Below are 15520 nucleotides of genomic sequence, written 5' to 3'. Positions count from 1 at the left end.
TTTGTTTCTAAACATCCTATGCCCACCTGAATCATTCGCCTTTTTATTTAGTTGAGTTGTAGCTGCAATGAAGATTTAAGAGTTGTAAAAGAAGGTTTACCAACACCAAAACAAGGTCAGCTTAAGAAAAGACAAAAAGTTAAGAAGAGTAAATGCAAATACATAAACTAAGCTTTGTTAACCGAGACTAAATAAAACCGCGAGCTTGTCTTGGCTAATACAGAAATGTGATGAGTAGAACAAGCCTCAGATGACCAGACAGAAGAAGCCGCCTATACGTCTTATATCTTAGACATCTTAATAAAGACACGCTGCATCAGAAGAGCTAAGAGTAAATCAAAGACATCTATGAACGACTAATCATTTCGTTTTTTGCCTTCCTCCTTTTGCAGAGTATCACACACTGCTACGATTTTCAATAGCGGCAAGTCTGGACATGTTTTGATCATATCGTTGACTTAGAACTTTTCTAAGTCGCCTCGTTGTTTCCTTTGACCTCCTGGAGAAGGTTGCTTGATTTGCACTAGGCTTGGCACATAAGAGCACACCATCGGGATACAGTAGTTTACGTCTCTGCCATCACGTTCCACGAGCTCCAGCTCTTTCAAGTATCCATCCTCTCCGACAATGTTCAATGTTTCGGAGTAACCCATAGCGACTTTCTTCTCCTCGTCAATGAAGAAACTCACACAATCAACCATAGCGTTAAATCCCATTTCCGTTTCCACTTTCAAGAACTTGATCCAAGACACCTTTTCGGCCTCAATCTTAGTGCTAACCCATATCTCACACTCAAACGGATCTACTTCGTTGCGGGTAAGTAAAACCGCAAGCTTCTCTTCTCTAACACTTGATAAAGTCGCATAGCCTTCATCACCACCAGCGTCAAACGGGAGACGCAGAAGCGGACCAAAACTCTCACTTGAGAAATCGAAACAGATCATGTGATCGTCAAGCGTGTTTTCTTTTATGTTCCTTGGTGAAGCAGGCCAGTAAGTGTTTCCTTTGAGAGACACGCCAGGCAATCCAAATTTTATACGCCAATGTGGAGTGATATCAAGAGTCTTCCATGTACTAGAGTCGAAATCGTAAATCTCATAACATGAATACTGGTGTGTAGGTCTATAATCGTCATAGATGTCTATAAACCTCAATAATTTGTAGCCACGACAAGATGAGCCTTTCTCCTCGTATCCGAGGGCGTATGTGAACCTGTTCCATCTGTGTGGGCAGTGAGTGCATGGAAACTCTATCGACCTAGTTTGACCCAAATATGGATTCCAAAGGATAGCATCTTCAGAGAGGCATAACAATAAACCATCGCAGTGGAAAACTTGAGATATCTTGATTTGTTTGTCTAGGCAAGTAAGTCTACCTTGGCACTCTACGAATGGATCCTCATCGGTTCCCCCCAGAACGACCGTCATGAGATAAAGATTGTAATCCACCATTGCGATTATCAGAGACTCACCTTCCTTTACAGTGCTTAGCTTATCAATATGCATCTTTGAAAAGCTTCGACTCTTTGATAAAGTGTCCCACCCTTTGCAAGTTAATCGAACTTCTCTCATATTTTTCAAGGGAACCCTAGAGAGAATCTCCTCCACCAAATTTACCGGAAGATCGGAGATCGTTGTTTCAATCGGGATTGACTTGTGGCGCGACGAAGTGACGATCATGTCGGCGTGGTTGACTGGAGTGGCGAAGATTGTGCTTTTCCCTTCGGCCATGGTTGAGGAGTGAATCTAGGGTTGGTCAAGAAAACGAGGCTACATACACCGAAAGTAGAAGATGCTGTAAAGGTTTCGGGCTCCAGTACACTTTTATTTACATTTCTCAATTTTCCCACTAAATTTTTTAGATTTTTTTCAGATATATATTTTTTATAAATCTTCATATTAAAATATTTTTATTTGTTACAAATGATAACTGAAGAAACATATTGAAATGAAAAAAAAAAGAAAAAACCACAATACAATCCAATCTAGGACAAGGCATAATATCCATACCGAAATACCCGACTCCGAAAATAAGCTATCTGATCTGTTCTGATTCTGTCTAAATATTCAAATTGTTCCTTTTTCCAAAACCTAAAAGATCAAAAACCGAATGAGTATCCGAATATATCTAAAAATACAAATGTTTAAAATATTATTTTAATTTATATTTACAATAATATATTAGCTATGAAAATAAATATATAAAAAATAAATTTAAGTATTTTCTAAATGTTTTATAAAAAAAGAAAATAATAATTATATATTTAAAAAATATTTAACTTTAGTTTTTATATTTTATCTTCACTTGACATACAAAATATTAAAAAAAACTAGTTTAGACTATCTAATTTTTTTTGTAGCAAGTTAAGCGTTTTGCATCTAACAAAAAATATCAAGACATAAAAATTCATAAATATTAAATATCTAATGTGAATGATATAATTAAAATAACTTAAAATAAACCAAAAGTAAAACGTCACTAAAAATTATCAATAACAAAAATAAATTAACACAAAATTAAATCAACTAATTTTGGTTTTCTTTATTATCATTCACTTAATTTGTTTTCAACTAAGTAAAAACTAGAAAATAATAAGTAAAATTTTATTTATTGGTTCAACCATTGGTTCAACCGGTAACCGGATTCCGGGTTTAAGGGGTTTTTTGCGGGTTTACGAATTTTTAAATTTTGGATTTTTTACTAAACCCAAACCGATTTACCGGCTCAACCGCGGATCCAGATCTGGTTTCAAAACAGTGCTAATAACATTATATCTATGGTTATTTTCATATAAAAATAACCAATTCAAATTATATAAATTGAGTATTTTTGGAAGGTTTTAAATTATTTCAGATATAGTTAATAGTTTGGATATAAAATACCTTAATTGAATTGAGTAGTTTAGATATTTCGGTTAAAATACGGATCCGAAAGGATCTACTCAAATCCATTCCGTTTTTTTTGTAATATTCAAATGATATCATTTTTAAAATGATACATTCAATATTCAATTGAATGTATCATATTTTATTCATTGTTAACCGAGAGAGATTTTGTAGATATACTTCCCGGATGTCAAGGTTTCTTACATTCTACGAACTCATAATCGAATTTTAGATTCTCTAGCTTGGACAACAAGATCTTTCCATAGAGAACTTTTTTGTTGGTTGTTATATTCCGGTCTGGTGACATATACCAGCTCAAGTTTGAGCAATAGAATAGCTTTTTCTTGTTAAAAAAAAATCGAGAGAGAGCAGGTGTGGAGTTTGATTTGATCTACGACAGAATATTTGAGCGGTGCAGGAAACATGTACTCCGGAAGAGCCCTCAGACATTGCCGAATGAAGCTAAGCAGCAGCCAGGAAGAGACCAAGAAGATTAGAGAAGGCCAACAAATGTTGTATAGCTTTTGCTTCATGATTAATTTCACTAAAGAAATAGATTTCTTCGTTAGTTCTGTTTTGTGTCTAAACATCCTATGTCCACACTACGCCTTTTTTTTAATGTAGTTGAGTTCTAGCCGTAGTAAAAGATTTAAAAGAGTTGTAAAAGAAGGTTTACCAAGACCAAAACAAGGTCATCTTAAGACAAGACAAAGTGAAGAATGAGTAAATGCAATAAACTTTGTTAACTGAGACTAATCATCACCTCTTTTTATCATATCGTTGAGTTTGTAAGTCCTTGTGTTGTTTCCTTTTGCCTCCAACCGCAGGTTGCTTGATTTTCACTAGACTTGGAACATAAGACAACACCTTTACGCAACAGTTTTTGTATATGCCCAAATGTTCCCTGAATTTCAGCTTTTCTAAGTATCCATCCTCTCCAACAATGTTCAATGTCTTGGAGTAGGCTTCTTTAAACCCATGGCGACTTTCTTCTCCTCATCAATAAAGAAACTACCACAATTAATAAGAGCGTAAAATTCAGCTTCCGTTTCCACTTTCAAGAACTTGGTCCACAACACCTTTTCGGCCTCAATCTTAGTATTGATCCATATCTTAAGCTCCAGTGAAGATGTTTCGTTGCTGTGAGTAGGTAAAACAGCAAGCTTCTCTTCTTTAACACATGATAAAGTCACATCATCATTATTCTCAGAGTAGAACGGGAGAGGCAGAAGAGGACCAAAACTCTCACTTGTAAAATTAAAACAGATTATGTGATCGTCATCTTCTCCTGTGTTAATGTGTGAAGCAGGCCAGTATGTGTTTCCTTTGAGAGACACGCCACCCCGATCAGGTAGTATACGGGTGTTTGGAGTGATATCAAGAGTGTTCCATGTACTAGAGTCGAAATCGTAAATCTCATAACATTAAAACTGGTCTCTACGTGTATCATAAAACTTGTCTATAAACCTCAAGGTAGCCACGACAAGATGAGCCTTTCTCCTCGTATCGAAGAGCGTATGTGAACCAGTTCCATCTGGCTGGGCGATGAGAGTATCTAGACTCTATGGACCTTGTTTCACCCAAATATGGATTCCAAACAATATATTTGGTAAGATCATCTCTCAAGACGCATAACAATAAACCACTGCAGTGGAAAACTTGAGATATCTTGTTTTGTTTGTCTAGTTGACCTTGGCACTCTATAGATGGATCTTCATCTGTGCCGAGAATGACCCTAGTGAGATAAATATCGTGACCCATCTTTGCGATCACCAGACACTCACCTGATCTTGTTTTATCAAGGTGCATCTTTGAAAAGATTCGACTCTTGGATAAAGCGCCCCACTGTTTGCAAGTTAATCTCACTGCTCTCATATATTTCAAGGGAACCCTAGAGAGAATCTCTTCGTCACTGTTTCAATCTGGATTGACTTGTCGCGCAATGAAGTGTCGATCACGTGGCGTTGTTGACGGGAGTGGCGATGGCGCATACTCTGCCTTTCAAGACGAGCTCTTCGGCCATGGTGTTAAGATTTTTTTAAAACAAGAAACGAGCCCCTCCAATGGGGTTCTATCCATTAGAATTCTAAAAATACATGTGTATATGTATATTTTATGTGTATGTAGATGTGGAGTCTTTTTTTTTTGTGGAGAACTCCCATTCTTAAAACCTCCATTTAAGAACTTTTAAATAAGGTTCTTCCCCAAAAAAATGGATTCCACACCTACATACACATATACACATGTATCTTTAGAACTCCAAGATGTGTTCTTATAAGGCCGAATTACTATCCAACTATATGGGTTTCAAAATAAAAACACCTTTATTCATTTGTCAATTTTCCACTGAAAGTTTAAATTTTTAGAGATATTTTTTAAAAAAAATCTTCATATAAAATACATTTTAGTTTTATATACAATGAAAACTGAAGAAACATATCATAAAAAACAATCTGAAAATTAAACCAACACCAAAACAAGGTCAGCTTAAGAAAAGACAAAAGTTAAGAAGAGTAAATGCAAATACATAAACTAAGCTTTGTTAACTGAGACTTGTCACATCCTTGCGTTTCTAAGACGGCTTGGAAGTTGGAACATAATAAGAGAGACACGCTACACCAGAAGAGCTAAGAGTAAATTGAAGACATATATGAAAGACTAATCATCTCGTTTTTCTCCTTGTTTTTGCAGAATATTTCAATAGCGGCAAGACTCGACATAATTTGATCAAATCGTTGTTTATCCAAGTCCCTTTGTTGTTTCCTTTGACCTCCTGAACCAGGTTGCACTAGGCTTGGAACATAAGAGCACACCTTTACCCTACAGTTTCTATCCCTGCCTGCAAGTTCGAGATTTTTAAATATCCAGCCTCTCCAACGATGTAAATGTTTTGCAGTAGCCCATTGCGACTTTCTTCTCCTCGTCTATAAAGAAACTTTTACTTGTTACTTCCAACGATGTTAACACTGGAAGCTATTTCATCATATGATTCATGATCATTGTTACTTCCTTCAAAGTAATCTATTTCTTTGTTTCTTTGTTTTTTTCTTTAAACATTTTATCGTGGCTTTGATTTTTTTTTAATAAATGGCTCTGCATTAATACTTCTACTTATCTGATCCAACGTAGATAAATATATCGAGAATCTAAGCTTTCTTATTTTGTTGAATTTAGTTGTAACAAAGCATCTAAAGGGCAAAATTCTTTATTAATATTCAGTAATTCAGTGAGGCAAGCCACAAGCCAAGAGATGACATATATAGTCGAATACCTAAGCAATAAAAAACGCTATCTAAACCCAAAAAGAAACTCATCAAAATCCAAAAAAAATGATAGCATATAAAAAAGGAAAAGGCAACACCAAAACGACATCTTAATTAAAAACACGCAGAATCAGAAGAGCTAAGAGTAACTGAAAGACATAGCTGAAAGACTAAACCATCCCACGCTTTTTAAGTGCAACAAGTCTCGACATGTTTTGATCAAATCGTTGCTTTTCTAAGTCACTTTGGCGTTTCCTTTTACCTTCTGCAGCAGGTTGCTTAATTTGCACTCGGCACGCTTTATAGCTGCAACAAGTCCAGACATTTTTTGATCAAATAGTTGGTTTTCTAAGTCACTTTGGCGTTTCCTTTTACCTCCTGCAGCAGGTTGCTTAATTTGCACTAGGCTTTGAACATAAGAGTACGCCATTGCCCTACAGTTTATGTTACCGCGTAAACCTTCTACGAGTTCCAGCTCTTTTAAGTATCCAGCCTCTCCAACGATGTTAAATGTTCTGGAGTAGGCTTCTTCATCAATGCCCATGGCAACCTTCTTCTCCTCATCAATGAAGAAACTCTCACAATTCACCAGAGCGTAAACTCCCGTTTCCGTTTCCACTCTCAAGAACTTGCTCCACAACACCTTTTCGGCCTCAATCTTAGTACTAATCCATATGTCAAACTCCAATGGACCTCCTTCGTCGTGAGTAAGTAAAACAGCAAGCTTCTCTTCTCTAACACATGATAAAGTAACATAGTCACCATGCCCAGCGCTAAAAGGGAGACGCAGAAGGGGACCAAAACTCTCACTTGTAAAATCGAAACAGATTATGTGATCAATCACGTAATATTCTGGGTAACTTTGTAAAGCAGGCCAGTAAGTGTTTCCTTTGAGAGACACGCCAGGCTGACAAACTCGCCATTGTGGAGTGACATCAAGAGTCTTCCATGTACTAGAGTCGAAATCATAAATCTCATACCAGACAAATTCGTCTCTGGTCTCATAGTCATCGTAGTATTCTATAAACCTCAAGAATTTGTAACTACGACCAGAGCCCTTGTCCTCGTATCCTAGAGCGTAACTGAACATGTCCCGTCCGTTTTGGCGGTGAGAAAATCTAAATTCTATCGACCTTGTTTGACCCGAATAGGGATTCCAAACAATAGCTTTGGTAGCATCATCTTTTAAGACGCATAGCAATAAACCGTCACAGTGGAAAACTTGAGATATTTTGATTTGTTTGTTAAGTTTACCTTTACACTCTACGACTGGATCTTCATTGACCACGAGAACGACCTTCTTGAGATACAGATTGTAATCTATCATTGCGATGATCATAGACTCACCTTCCCTTACTGCGCTTATTTTGTCAATATGCATCTTTGAAAAGCTTCGGCTTCTGGATAAAGTGTCCCACTCTTTGCAAGTTGATCGAACCTCTCTCATATTTTTAACGGAGACCCTACAGAGAATCTCCTCTACCAAACTTATTGGAAGGTCGGAGATCTTCGTCATTGTTTCAGTCTGCAACAAGGTTTTTTTTCTCTCTTTGGTCCCGCGCCTCCAAATCTCTCTATATATATATAACAATTTAGTACTCTAAACCCTACAAACACTTGGAACCCGAGTAACGATTTGAGGAAATCTCTACAAGATCATGAATATTATATTTTCTTTAATTTTATAAATTTATCATAATTTAAAAACAATTTTGTTTTATATTTTAAAAATACTTAAAATATAAGTATTTTCTCTTATAAAATAAGATATTTGCTGATTTACATATATGCTTTTAGTTTATTAGATTTTGGGGGGATTTTGACGCAAACACGTTGAAGATGTAATTTTATAAAATAGCAAACAAATGTTTAAAGAAATAAAAAAATTAGATGAATCGAAAAGGGTCATATAATTAAAAAATTATTAATGTGTATATAAATTATATATATTAGTTATTAATTTATAATATTGAAAATATATATTTTCATAAAGTTTTATAAAATTTATTGTTTTATCAAATTATATACTATTTTGAACTACTTCAATTTGAAATCAAAATAATTGATTCGATTTATTAATTTATCAAGTATTAATTTTTACGACATATCAAGTACTAATTTATAAAATTTACTGTATATTTGTATATATGAAATAACTGAAGACCCTTCACGACTTGAAACCCTTGATCAGAGTTGAACCAATCCCTTCACAATCTGATATGTGCTCGGTTTTTACAAATGCAGTGTGGAATCCCTCATCTGGATTTGCAGGGTTTGGTAAGATTATTGATGAATATTGGATATCTTCCTCACAGCATGCAGCGACATCAACATTTGTCTAGTCGCTCTTCGTGGCAAAATCCTTGGCAATTCGTGTTTCCATGACCTTTTCCCTTTCTTGCGGTTTATACTTCATCGTGGTGCTTTTATATTCGCAAGTCCTGATCAACACAATCAACATGAATGCAATGAATCTGGAAATCTTTGTTGTTTTTCAAAATATCTACTTTGTTTCTCTTGCATTTAAGTTGACTGTGTTTAAATTTATCATTAATTATTTATTTTAATCTAAAAACAAACCAAAATCTAATAACCAATCAAGTTTTTCCAAAAAAAAAAAACTAAAATCTACATCAAAATCAAAAACCAAAAACTAAAATTTAAAAACCAAATAAACAATCATCGCCTCAGTTCACTAAAGAGAAATAGATTTCATTGTTAGTTCTGTTTTGTTTATGAACATCATTTCCTCTTTTTCGTATCCTTGAGTTTCTAAGTCATTGTGTTGTGTCCTTTTGCCTCATACAACATGATTTGCACTAAGCTAGGGACACAAGAGCAAGCATGTGGCGAACATATTATGTCTGTATGACTGCATCCAGTTCTAGACCCAATCTGCATGCGCATTTAGTCTCTCCAATGATGTATGATATTTTTCTACGGTTTTCTTCATCGGCTATGGCGACTTGCTGCTCCTCGTCAATGAAGAAACCCTTAGGTGTAACCAGAGGGTCAGGTTGCGTATCCACTATCAAGTTCTTGTTCCAGGACAACTTTCCAGCCTCAATCTTATTCGTAGCCCATATGACATATTCAGATTGTCTGAAGCACTTGCGTAATTCTTTTCTCACTTGTAAAATCAAAACAGACTGTGATCTTTAAGCTTGTGTTGTCAGTTCCCTTTTGAAGCAAGCCAGTAATTAAGTGTTTCCCTTGAGAGACACGCCATGCTGAGTCCTCCATAAACTAGAGTTGAAATTGTAGATTTCATACAATACAGAATGGTATTCAGCCGCATAGTCAGCGTACCGATCAATAAAACTCAAGATTTTGTAGCTACGACAAGAGTTCTTGTCCTCGTATTTCCGAGGGCATAAATGAACATCAAGAGCTAGAATCCAAATCATAAAACTTATACCATGAAAATTGGTTTCTGGGTGCATTGTAATGTTTATAAACCTCAAATATTTATAGCTATTACAAGAGCATAACTGAACCCGACATATCAACATGGACGGTGAGAATATCTAGACATCTTAATAAAGAAATGCTGCTGCATCAGAAGAGCTAAAAGTAAATGAAAGACATGTATGAACGACTACTAATCAACTGCCTTCCTTCTTTTGCAGAGTATCACACACTGCTACGATTTTCAATAGATGTTTTGATCAGTCGTTTTTGTAGTTTCCTTTAACCTTCTACTGGCAGCAGTTTTCTTGATTTGAACTAGACTTGGAACATAAGAGCACATGTTTGCCCTACCGCAATATACGTCTCTGCATGCTCGTTCCACGAGCTCCAGCTCTTTCAAGTATCCATCCTCTCCAACAATGCTAAATGTTTTGTAGTAACCCACTGCGACTCTCTTTATCTCATCAATGAAGAAACTCTCACAATTAACCAGAGCGTAAACTCCCGTTTCCGTTTCCACTCTCAAGAACTTGCTCCACAACACCTTGTCGGTCTCAATCTTAGTAGTAATCCATATCTCAAACTCCCTTGGACCTGCTTCGTTGTGAGTAAGTAAAACCGCAAGCTTCTCTTCTCTAACACATGATAAAGTCATGATACCAGGCGTCAAACGGTAGACGCAGAAGCGGACCAAAACGCTCACTTTTAAAATCGAAACAGATTATATGATCGTTAAGCATGTCTTCTTCTATGTTCCTTTGTGAAGCAGGCCAGTAAGTGTTTCCTTTGAGAAACACGCCAAGCTGATAACGTAGTATACACCAGTGTGGAGTGATATCAAGAGTTTTCCATAAACTAGAGTCGAAATCGTAAATCTCATACCATAAAAACTGGTCTTTGGTCCGATAGTCAACATGATCTATATACCTCAACAATTTGTAACTACGACAAGAGCCTTTTTCCTCGTATCCGAGAGCATAACTGAACCCGTCATCTTGATATGAGGGGTGAGAGTATCTACATTCTATCGACCTTGTTTGACCCCAGTACGGATTCCAAACGATAACTTTGGTAGCATCATCTTTCAAGACGCATAACAATAAACCATCACAGTGGAAAACTTTAGATATCTTAATTTTTTTGTTAAGTTTACCTTTCCACTCAATGATTGGATCTTCATTGTCCACGAGAACGACCCTCATGAGATAAAGATCGTAATCTATCCAGGCGACCATCATATTTTCACCTTCCCTTACAGCACTTCGTTTACCAACATGCATCCTAGAAAAGCTTCGGCTTCTGGATAAATTATCCCACTCTTTGCAAGTTAGTCGCACTGCTCTCATGTATTTCAAGGGAACCCTGAAGAGAATCTCCTCTACCAAATTTATTGGAAGATCGGAGATCTTCGTCATTGTTTGAATCTGCAACAAGGGATTTTTGTTTGTTCTTCTGCGCCTCAGAATCTCTATGTATATAACAACTGAATACTCCAAACCCTACAAACACTAAGAAACAAGTAACGATTTGAGAAACACTCTATAAGTCAATAATATCATGAATATTATATTTTTTAATTTTTAATTTTGTTATAATTTAAAATCAAATTTGTTTTTATATTTCTATTTTTATTAAAAAAATATTCAAAATAAAAATATTTGATTTTATAAAATAATGTATTTTCTAATTTACATATATGGTTTTAGTTTGTTAGATTTTAGGGGGATTTTGATGGAAACACGTTTAAGATGTAATTTTATAAAATAACAAACAAATATTTTACAGAAATAAAATAATTAGAGATGAATGAAGAAATTATATAATTAAAATTTTATATAAATTAAAAATTTATTAATGTTTATATAAATTATATATCGTTTGCAAGAAGATAGTTATCTCTTAAATTATTTCTAAGCCTTGTTACAAAATGTTAACGGTAAACTTAAAATAGCTTTCAAAAGTTGATAACTCTATTTATATATCTTAACTTTATAAAAAATATATATAGATCTTAAACTTAAAATATAATTTAGACATGAAGTCCTAATTAATTCATTTATTTAAAGAATTAAGATTTTTTAATATTTTAAAATCAAAGCATCCAACGGTTCTACTTGCACGTACTACTCTTAGACGTTGCTGAAGAAGACTAACACTGGAAGCTATTTCATCATATGATTCATGATCATTATTATTTCCACCAAAGAAATAGATTTCTTTGTTTATTTGATTTTTGTTTCATTTTCTTGTGCTTTGATTTTTTTTAATAACTAGCTTTCTTCATTAATACTTCTCTTATCTGATCCAAGGTAGATAAATATATCGAGAATCTAAGCTTTCTTTGTTGAATCTAATTATAACAAAGCATCAAAAGTGGAAAGTTCTTTATTAATATTCAGTTATTCAGTGAGGCAAGGCATCCCCACAAGCTAAGAGACGAGTAAATAGGAAAGTCGAAAACCTAAGAGCATGTTTATTGGGGAGCTTTAAAAGGGGAAAGGGTTGGTTAGCATAATTGGGATTTAAAAATAAAGAAAAAATGAGATTAAAGCAAGGGGCGTAGCTTAATTACGATAAGTCCCTTACGAGCCACATGTCGCGGTATTACAGGGGAGAGAAGCAGTGTCGAGGTTTCGTGAATTTTTTTTTTCATTTTCTCTTTCGTTCGTTTTCTCTCGAAAGCGAAAGGCGACTCCCTCTCGGTGGAAGTGAGATCGGAGTTTCTGAGGAGGCAACTATCGGGAAGAGGATGGAAACAAGTTTGAATCCAATCAGGGAGAAGAAAGCAAAGAAGAAGCTCCATCAAAGGTTGTTGTTTTAGTTACGGCATTGTTTTAATTAAATCCCCTTTCTACAAGTCCTTTCTCCTTCAAGTTCTTTCTAACTTCAAGCTATCCCTTTTGTTTTCTATGTTTCTTTGCTTTCAAGTTCCAATGAGGCCGTGCAATTTTTGATTTGTTCTAATTAGTTTCCCATATATGAGCCAGGGAGATGCTCTGAGACATTGAAGAAGTATTGCAGCACGGAAGTGATTGAACGGTGACAGGCAGTATTCGCAGCTTTGAAAAGTCATGATCTAATTTTTGATCACAAGGTAAGGTCGTTTTGTTCCTGGTAAAAGCCTATAAATATTCTTGTTGCAGTGAATCGCCTCAAAAAGAACCAAGCTTTGATCCTAGTAAATATCCAAAACCTCTAGAGTTCTTTGCTGCGTATGATTGATTTCAAAGTGAGTTATACATTTTCCCGATGTTCATAAGCCTTGTCTTGCTCCTGTTATGTTTGTAGTTTAAATTGATATTGTTCCTGCTATTGCTAAAATGTCTAAGTGTTGTTCTGTTAAATGTTCCTGTTATTGTTAAAATGTCCAAGTGTTGTTCTGTTTCTTGTTCCTGTTATTATGTAAATGTTAATGTTATGTTAAGTGTTTATATTGATCTTGTAATGCAGGCAGACGAGAACATGAGACTGAAAGCTGAGAGAGTACACGAGAGAGGTCACGGGACAGACAAGGACAGTGCTTGTCTTGTATTCTTGTATCATGAAAGTCAGGCTTGTCTTGTATACAAATGGTTTTGTATTTTTTTTTTTTGCATCAGAAACACACATATAAATTGTGTTCTCCAATCTCTCCATATGTGTAGTCTTTTGCCCTTCCAATCTCTTCATTCTTTCACAACTAGTATTTTTTTTGCCGAGAGGTCACAACTAGTATTTCTTTTGCCTTTCAGGTTTTCAACAATACACGCTCATCACATTTTCACGTTGCCCTCAATTCTCATCACAAACACACCCATCACAAATCCATTCTCTCAATTCTCATCACAAACACACTCATCACAAATCTATTCTCTCAATTCTCATTCACATGTTTAAAATGTTATGTTTTACTTTGTTTTATTTAATAAAATAAGTTTAATCTTTAAAAAAAAAATTTAAAATTAAATTTAATATTTTTATTGTTAAGAACCTTAATTAAGTAACCACCATTAAACCACTATAATTAAGTGTCCCTTAACAAAGTTGCTTATCTCAATTTTAATAGTTAAAAATTTATTAAGCAACACTTAAGGGTCTCACCAATAAACAATGCTCTAAGAAACGATAATTAAACCCAAAAAATCATCAAAATCCAAAAATGATAGCATATACAAAAAAGGGAAACCCAACACCAAAAACACGCTGAATCAAAAGAGCTAAGAGTAAATGAACGACATAATTGAAAGACTAATCATCTCGTTTATTCTCCTTTTGCATTCCTCCTGTAGATTACCAAAACTTGCTACGATTTTTAGCTGCAAGAAGTCCAGACATTTTTTGATCAAATAGTTGCTTTTCCAAGTCACTTTGGTGCTTCCTTTTACCTCCTGCAGCAGGTTGCTTAATTTTCACTAGGCTTGGAACATAAGAACAAGCCTTTGCCCTACAGTGTATCTTTCCGCCTAAACCTAAACGTTCTAAGAGTTTCAGTTTTTTTAAGTATCCAGCCTCTCCAACAATGTTAAATGTTTTGGAGTAGTCTTCTTCAAAACCCATGGCAACTTTCTTCTCCTCGTCAATGAAGAAACTATCACATGTAATCAGAGGGTCAAGATCCGGTTCCTCCACTCTCAAGAACTTGCTCCACAACACCTTTTCTGCCTCAATCTAAGTAGTAATCCATATCTCAAACTCCATTGGACCTGCTTCGTTGTGAGTAAGTAAAACTGCAAGCTTCTCTTCTCTAACACATGATAAAGTCACATAGTCATGATGCCCAGCGTCAAACGGCAGGCGCAGAAGATGACCAAAACTCTCACTTGGAAAATTGAAGCAGATTATGTGATCGTCAAGCACGTCTTCTTCTGTGTAATTCCTTTGTGAAGCAGGCCAGTAAGTGTTTCCTTTTAGAAACACGCCAGGCTGTTTACATAGTATACGCCAGTGTGGAGTGATATCAAGAGTCTTCCATGAACTAGAGTCGAAATCGTAAATCTCATACCATACAAACTGCTCTCTCGTCGCATAGTCAACGTACTGATCTATAAACCTCAAGAATTTGTAACTACGACAAGAGCCCTTGTCCTCGTATCCGAGAGCGTAACTGAACCTTTCCCGTCTATATGTGCGGTGAGAAAATCTAAATTCTATCGACCTTGTTTGACCCCAATAGGGATTCCAAACAATAGCTTTGGTATCATCATCTTCCAAGACACATAGCAATAAACCATCACAGTGGAAAGCTTGAGATATTTTGATTTGTTTGTTAAGTTTACCTTTATACTCTATGATTGGATCTTCATTGTCCGAGAGAACAACCTTGGTGAGATATAGGTTGAAATCCATCAGTACGATCATCATAGACTCAACTTCCCTTCTTACTGCGCTATGCATCTTTGAAAAGCTTCGGCTTTTGGATAAAGTGTCCCAGTCTTTGCAAGTTAATCGAACTTCTCTCATATTTTTAACAGGGACCCTATAGAGAATCTCCTCTACCAAATTTATTGGAAGATCAGAGATCTTCGTCATTGTTTGAAATGGTAACTAGGTTTTTGTTGTTTGTCTCCTGATCCCTTGTACCTCAGAATCTCTACGTATACGCAAACACTTAGACTCGGAAACCCTACGTCACGACTTGAGAGGCTACAAATATATGTAAATATAACCGAAAACTCGAAAACCCTTATACGAAGCTGGGCCTACCATGGGCTAGATATATTATATATAATATATTTTCTTAGAATAATCACATAACACATTCATAATAATTCCTGTGTTTCTTGATCTTAGAAACTTTTTTTTTTGTATTTGCGTCGTCATGTTTCAACAACTGGGTCTTGATTAGGGTAGGACCGTAGGAAAACAACTAAAACCAAGCAAACCGATTGTTGGAACCAAATTCTTATTTCACGACTATAGCTTCCAATTTTTGGAAACCCCTATACAGATCACATTACACTCCAAAGATTTACCAAGACTAAT

The 15520-nt window shown here is 35.5% G+C and overlaps 3 protein-coding genes and 2 pseudogenes across 3 annotated transcripts; all 5 read right to left on the bottom strand.

The window, feature by feature from the left end:
* Window positions 1-103: 103 nt before the first annotated feature.
* LOC108811010 (F-box/kelch-repeat protein At4g33290) lies at window positions 104-1808 on the bottom strand. Its single transcript, XM_018583076.2, is given in 2 exon segments — window positions 104-462; window positions 465-1808. Coding segments are annotated over 2 exon segments (1332 nt in total). The 5' UTR covers window positions 1731-1808; the 3' UTR covers window positions 104-396.
* Window positions 1809-3644: 1836 nt separating this feature from the next.
* LOC108845028 (F-box protein At5g41490-like) lies at window positions 3645-4908 on the bottom strand (annotated as a pseudogene).
* Window positions 4909-6204: 1296 nt separating this feature from the next.
* On the bottom strand, window positions 6205-7720 carry LOC108856981 (F-box protein At2g38590-like). Its single transcript, XM_057007682.1, has 2 exons — window positions 6524-7720; window positions 6205-6410 (listed from the first exon to the last, which is right to left on the bottom strand). The coding sequence occupies exons 1-2, from the start codon at window positions 7662-7664 to the stop codon at window positions 6319-6321; spliced, it is 1233 nt and encodes a 410-aa protein (XP_056863662.1). The 5' UTR covers window positions 7665-7720; the 3' UTR covers window positions 6205-6318.
* A 1910-nt stretch (window positions 7721-9630) lies between these two features.
* LOC108845020 (F-box protein At2g38590-like) lies at window positions 9631-11047 on the bottom strand (annotated as a pseudogene).
* A 2149-nt stretch (window positions 11048-13196) lies between these two features.
* Window positions 13197-15167, bottom strand: LOC108861859 (F-box protein At2g38590-like). The gene has a single exon (XM_018635834.2). The coding sequence runs from the start codon at window positions 15065-15067 to the stop codon at window positions 14207-14209; it is 861 nt and encodes a 286-aa protein (XP_018491336.2). The 5' UTR covers window positions 15068-15167; the 3' UTR covers window positions 13197-14206.
* Between the last annotated feature and the right edge of the window lie 353 nt (window positions 15168-15520).

This window comes from Raphanus sativus, chromosome 1 (assembly GCF_000801105.2).
Source record: "Raphanus sativus cultivar WK10039 chromosome 1, ASM80110v3, whole genome shotgun sequence".
Lineage (NCBI taxonomy): Eukaryota > Viridiplantae > Streptophyta > Magnoliopsida > Brassicales > Brassicaceae > Raphanus > Raphanus sativus.
The sequence above is the reverse complement of the archived record's forward strand: the minus strand, read 5'-3'. Positions and strand labels throughout refer to the sequence as shown.